At 35.4% G+C, this 6,653-nt stretch overlaps 1 protein-coding gene across 1 annotated transcript in view; it reads right to left on the reverse strand.

Annotated features, from left to right (window-relative positions):
- Nucleotides 1-5,844, reverse strand: part of ADGRV1 (adhesion G protein-coupled receptor V1) — a 227,553-nt gene extending 221,709 nt beyond the window's left edge. Inside the window, exons 1-5 of the mRNA XM_065750127.1 lie at nt 5,662-5,844; nt 3,609-3,758; nt 2,429-2,524; nt 1,515-1,619; nt 222-335 (exon numbers count right to left, since the gene is read on the reverse strand). Of these exons, the coding sequence (XP_065606199.1) occupies nt 222-335; nt 1,515-1,619; nt 2,429-2,524; nt 3,609-3,758; nt 5,662-5,844 (648 nt within the window). The remainder of the gene's footprint in view (nt 1-221; nt 336-1,514; nt 1,620-2,428; nt 2,525-3,608; nt 3,759-5,661) is intronic.
- Nucleotides 5,845-6,653: the final 809 nt, after the last annotated feature.

Raw genomic sequence — 6,653 nt, forward strand, 5'->3', positions numbered from 1 at the left:
GGTTCATTTCTATGTTTGCTGCAGTAGCAGCTAGTGGTCAGAGAGGCCAGAATAAGCTCAGAAACTAAAAATATTCACTGATGAGGATTATAGAAGAAATATTAGAAAGACTGAAAATAAAGAGTCCATGGAGTGAAAACATCACTTTATTATCCTTATCCATGCAAACCATTTGTATAACTTATTACACATTTTCAGAACCACAGTTAACCAGTTCTTACCTGATCATCAAGCACAGTTAAATTATAAGTTAGTGTAGATCTTCCAGGAGTAAATGTAATGTTACCCATGGCTGGACTAAAGTCTTCTTCGGCAGGGTTTGGACCATCTTTTATCTGCAAAGTATTATTTTTTTCTCATCAGAAGTATATAAAACACAAGTCTGGTGGAGGTACTATAGGCAGTGTACAGTGTGGCATGCTTAGTCATCTCCTAGGTTCAAATATGTATGTTCAGTTGTGAAGACCTACTCTTTTTTGGTGAACTGAATAACTCAGTGCAACCAATCTGAAGAAATGATGTATTGCCAGAACAGGAGGAAGAAAACTGCTTCCATGTAGGGGACTTCCTATGAGGACTGGAATATTCTGATGCATAATTGATTCTTTGACATTACCAAAATAATCATTAAAATTCAGTTCACATCAGTAGTGTTTTATATTAAATTCTAAAATAAATATATTGTTGGCTTTGCACTCCTATCTTGACTTGTTAAAGATACTAAATGTAAAAGTGAAATCTGAAAGACAAGGAAGACAATTAAAAGCAATGTGAGATGTTTTTGTTTTAGAATATCTTGAAAAATATTTTTCAATACATATACATAAATGATGCTGTAAGATGAAACCCTCGATGCCCCAGGGACAGGAAACTGATAAAGAAATACCCATTTGAAAAACTATATATATAATTTTAAGGTATGTAATAGAAGCTGAGCTAGATGATAAAGCAATAAAAGCAATAACTTTATCACATTCAAATCAAGCAGGTAAATACAGCATAAATATTCAACATGAGTAATTATTTGAAAGCTTTAGTTTCTGGAAATTCAAAATACAGATAAAGATACAGAAGATTATAGACAGAATTTCACTAAATCCTGAGTTCTCATACCTACATGTTCAAATCTGGGCTAACCTTTCAAGACTCACTCTGATGTTTATATGTAAGTACATATATATATATATAAGGACACTTATTACACACAAAATGCATTGTTTTCTAACAATGTAAACTAATACTGCATCTGTTGCCCTCCTTGAAAGATGAACAACAGAGAATATTCAGTTTTCTCTCGTTACTCTTAATATTTATTCAAATTAAACAGTCAGGCAGTTACAGTGTCTTCTATGACAGGTATTAAGAATCAATTTTATTAATTAGATTTGGCAATTGTAAATGTAGGTATTTTCCCACCCCCCCTTTTTTTTTTTTACAAACTTCAGTAAACTGTGATTACAGCCTCTCAGTTCCATCCCGTAGGCTGAAGTATGAAGTCTTTCAGATAAACTCACCTCAAAAGTTACAATGACTGTCCCATAGGTTCCCCTCTCTCTAATTAGAGTAAGAGGCACAAATTCATTTCTGCCTCTGGGCTCATTCACAGTGATTAAGGCAGACTAATGAGGAAGAAAAGGGAGAGACAATTAGGCACAGATCAAATATCACAGCAGAATGAAGAAACTGTTACCATAGAAATACCAAACTCCCACAGACAAGTTAATCCACTCTACAAACCAGTCCAGTGATGGCATACATTTCCTAGCAACCAATTAGTTCAGCTAATAAAAACCTTGAGAGATTTCAAGTAAATATTTATCATGTTATGCAAAGAGGGTTATTTTGTGGTTTTTGTTTTCTGTAAACAAACTTAATGAACATACAGAAAGCACTGGCGTAAGATTACTGGTATCTTTAGGAGCTCCTAAGCTATTAAAAATACATTTTCAGCATTATGAGGTTATTCATTAGTAAAATAGCTATAAATTGACTGTCTATTACAGGACAATCATTTAGGTCATCGGATGCTTTTAGAGATGGTTATGTGACATGTTAAGGACTCACTAGTTCAGTGAAAAGCTGGGCTTAGTATTGTAGCTTTAAAATTTTTATATGTTCATGTTTTTTTTTTACAGAGAAATCCTATAAAAAGATTAAGTTGTGAGAATGCTAGCAATAAGGCATAGATACTTTCTATACTAACATATGAGGCACTTAGGCTATTTGTGAACACCTAAAAACACAGAAGTATTAAAGTTGTATGTATGCATAAGTTACAAATGCATATATGGATTGCCACTAAAGGTGTTTTAAAAAATATAACTGAAAAACTGTTTTCAAAGGATTCAGCTGAATAACTACCAGCATCTTTGAAAATTTCCCTTCTGTGCTTTCTAACATTTTTATATACACCATAAAAAAGCCATACCATGTTAAAAGAAATTATTCCAAAGGCATTGTCATTTGATAAGATTGTTACAGTGACAGTCTTGGGTGAGCCAAGCTTTATCTTTGAAGATTGTTTCTAAAATTAACAAAACAAAAACAAGATATTAAATATGGAGAAAATAAGAAAAACATTTAGATTTAACTGTGTTGTAATTTAAATATAACTCTATGGAAATTGACTTCTGTTTTTATTGTGCATTACAGTGGATATTGCTCAGATTAATAGAAAGCAACAAAAAAGTTCATTGTCATTGAGGAAATACATTCTATATGGCCCACAAAGAGCATGGAACAAAATTTGTAAATAATTACTTACAGTTTGGCAATCTAATAACGACAACATGGGTACAGAGAAATATATCTGAAGCATGCAATACTGCCACAAACTCACAAGTTGTTCTCTTTTCTAACTTTTGTATAAATCCAAGACTTTGAAGCTATTATGTGAACTGAGATAGCAACTAAAGAAGCAAATTGTTTACAGTGGTTTAAAAATGAGCTACTGCATTTACACATCAAAAGAAGTCACAACATGGCATTTACAGCCAAAATTTGCTGAGGAACACAAAAAGCATAAAATTCTTCTATGCTGAACTGACTTCAAATTTAGTCATGGTCTGTTACTTAAAAAAAATAGAAATCTCTCCTTCTAGCATGACTTCTGTAAGGTAGAAAAATATGCGGAGGAGATTTGTAAATATTTATAAAAATCTGTTTGGCTGTTTTCAGGAGAGGCTCATCTATTATTTGCTTCTGGAGGACCAGACATCATAGTTCTTCTTTTGCTACTTCCACTCTCTCTTTTAGATACAGTGTATGCAATAAAACAGGAAAGGATGACTTTCTTCATTATCTAATTCTTTGGACTCTAATGAAACCTCTTGAAATGGCCGCAACAGAATGTAATGCCTTCTTAACCTGCAGTATATCTCTATACTGCACTGCAATAACATACAGAGACACTCAGAGAAATGGAAAGACCTTCTAAAGGACCAGTAAGAACTGTTCTGATTATTCTTCAAATTGTAGCTCATACCTGTTTAAGACTTAAACTCACAAGAAGTGCAACTTCACAGAATTCTGTGGAATACTATTTGTTCATGTCAGATTACCCAGATTACACAGCTGGATAAAAGATGAATTCAAAAACATTGACTTACTGGTAGTGTCAAGTAGAATGTGAATGTCTCGTCAGCCTCTGGAAGGTCATCATCGCAAACAGATATATATACTGTTCGGTTTGTTTCTGTATCAGGTATAAATGCAGCTGCATACGTGTCAAAAAAGTCTCCTGTGTCTTCCCCATGAATCTACAATAAATGCACAATTAAATGTCATCTTCCTGTCCAATCTTTTATAATATTCTGCACTGGTTTCCCAGATTTCATACACTTGTCTTTGAACATGATTTCTCCTGATATTAACCCCACTGTTACACAAATTATTTATAGATAATGGTACAGATAATGGGCCTTTATATCCATGCTGAGTAATCAGAAATAACAGCACTTTACTCTGAACCACTTACAACATCCCTCCTTGTCACTGTATATCTTCTGTATAATGTAATAAAGGACTATTTCTTAACAGAAAGACTGTTCCAAGCACAGATCCACATGGCTTATTTTAGCCCACCTGCATTTAACTTACCTGAAGATATAACTGCCTTCTGCCTTCCACCATCATTCTAGCAAATATAAGGAGACTACAAATGTAACCTATAATGTTCGGTAATGTTTGGATTGCTATTGCTGGGAAAGGTGAATTCTTCTAAAACGTAAAGCTCAGCTTTCACTTCACTCAACCACAGAAAATTGTATTGAATCAATGATAGGTAAGGTGGTTATAGGAGAGATTACAGAGCCAGTGATCTTTAAGACAGCAAAGTCTCTAAATTAAACCTACTGCTGGATGTTGAGACGAACTGGCATACTCTTTGTCATTACGTTTGTTTTTTCCAAGATTTTCTTGGCTATGATGAACTGACAAATCAAAACAGTGCACTCAGTAAGTAATTTTAAAACCATTTCCATAGCTGGCAGACCTTAATATGGAAACTAAGCCAGTTCTAGATTCAAAATACAATTACATTTTTGTCAAGGTGGATAAAGTAATAAAGTTAATAGTAATACAGTTTGAAATCCCTACAGATCCCCTTCTACTCCTGTAATTTCTACAAGTGTTTCCCCATTTTGTTACAGGAGAATAAGCTAGAAACTGATAGTTTCCTCTGTCTATTCACTGAAAAAATTCATAAACTCTATGTCTCTGATGCACTGCTGTGTTGTCCTTATACCACAGAGCATATTACTACATACGTATACAGCATGACACAAACTCCAAAGTGTTTGAATATTTAAAGGGGGTACAATCACAGTTAACAGAAACTAAGAAATAAAAGTAATAATGAAAGCAACTCAGACCTCTCAAACAGTGGAATATCTATCAAAGTGCAGGTTCTAAAGTAGTCTTCAACGGGGAAAATGTGATATACCTGCACTATTTTTAGGAACCTGCAGCTAGCACAAAAATGTTCCTCCTGAGAAGCGGGACCTGGCTCCTTCACTAACATGTAAGCCATCTTCTCAAAACTATTGGCACATTCAGAAGAAATTCTCTTGTAAAAAAACCCTGTTGTACATAGCATCTCCCAAGTAGGAAGGGATCCACAAGGATCAACTCCACACAGCAGCACCAAACCCAAACCCTGTGTCTGAGAGAGCTGTCCAAACACTCCCTGAACTCTGTCAGTTTCAGCACTGCCCTGTGCAGCCCGTTCCATGCCCATCATGCAGAACCTTTCCCTGACCCACAGCTGCCCCTTCTGACACAGCTCCATGTTCCCTCTGCTCCCTGTGAGGAGCTGTGCTGCCATGGGCTGCCCTCAGCTGCTCTGCTCTGTGTTGAGCACACCCAGGGCCCTCATATGCCTTGTGTTACACACCCCTCACCATCTCATAGCCCTCCTCTGGATGCTTTCTAATAGTTCCATGTCCTTCTTACATTGTGGCACCCAAACATGCACCCAATGCTGGAGGTGAGGCTGCACCAGGACAGGGCACAGCAGAGGGGACAGTCCCTTCCCTTGGAACAAACCACTGTTCCAGTGAACTACCATATTCTTTTTCACTGGCTTGGTAAAAGTATAAGCAACATTCAAATAGTAAAAAGATATTAATATTTACTGAGAATATAACTGGCATTGTTTCTTACCGACACAACTGCTGTGACATTAGCAGGCCTCCCTGTCCGCTCAATTACAAGGCGTATAACAGTTGTACTTGTTTCATTAACTACAAACTCAGTTTGTCCACTGAACTTCACTTCTGTTTCTCCAGATATGAAGTGAATGAGTAGTGCTAAAAGCAAATAGACTACTAAAGAATCAGAGTGCATCCCTGTAAGAAAAAAAAATATATATAAATGAGTAATTAAAAATAAATTCTGTACCTAAAATATACAAAACAATTTCTGTTGACCCTTCCAACACAGTCAGCTTTTCTGGAAGGGTTTCTGCAAGCCCTTCCAATCCTGTGTTTTCCTTATAAGCTTCAGAAATAAGAAAAATAAACATGCACAGGTCTCAAGTATCATCAACTTAGATAACATATTTCTATAAGGTTCATCTTATGATATTCTAAAATGCATTTTCTAGTGTTTTCCAAGTGGAGGAATAAAAAGCATCATTTAAAAACGCTGACCAAAAAAAATAATTATTTTCATTTCCAATCAGCAAAGAATAGTGTAAGGGTTGTCAGTGTACTCATTCTTACTGTTCCTGTTCTTTCTCCCTCTGTTGATTCTGTTTAAAATTACACACTGGCACAAAGGGAGGGTTGGATGTCTGCTGTTATCTCATGTACATTCTCCTGCTATCTTATAGATCATGAGATGTTTTCAAACATTTGCATATTTACCTAAGATTTCACATCTTCTCTCACCCTATGATTTTTTCATGCTTTCTTGTCACAGAGACTCATCTACGTAGACATATTTTTGTGAAACATATGTCAGATTTAAAATTAGAAAACACTGTACATACAGCACACATATTAAGACTTCTATGTATGCAATTTGATAACTTCTATCTTGCACTGAATAGAGACCAAGCTAGCCATTGGACCAATAAAATTAAAAAAAGCTTCAGAGAGACTTCCATTCATCTTGTAGTGAATTCTGTCTGGAAAGGGGTTAATTTTCCACTG

This window comes from Cyrtonyx montezumae, unplaced genomic scaffold (genome assembly GCF_038088225.1).
Source record: "Cyrtonyx montezumae isolate F1298 unplaced genomic scaffold, pur_monq_1.0 scaffold_64, whole genome shotgun sequence".
In the NCBI taxonomy this organism is placed as follows: domain Eukaryota; kingdom Metazoa; phylum Chordata; class Aves; order Galliformes; family Odontophoridae; genus Cyrtonyx; species Cyrtonyx montezumae.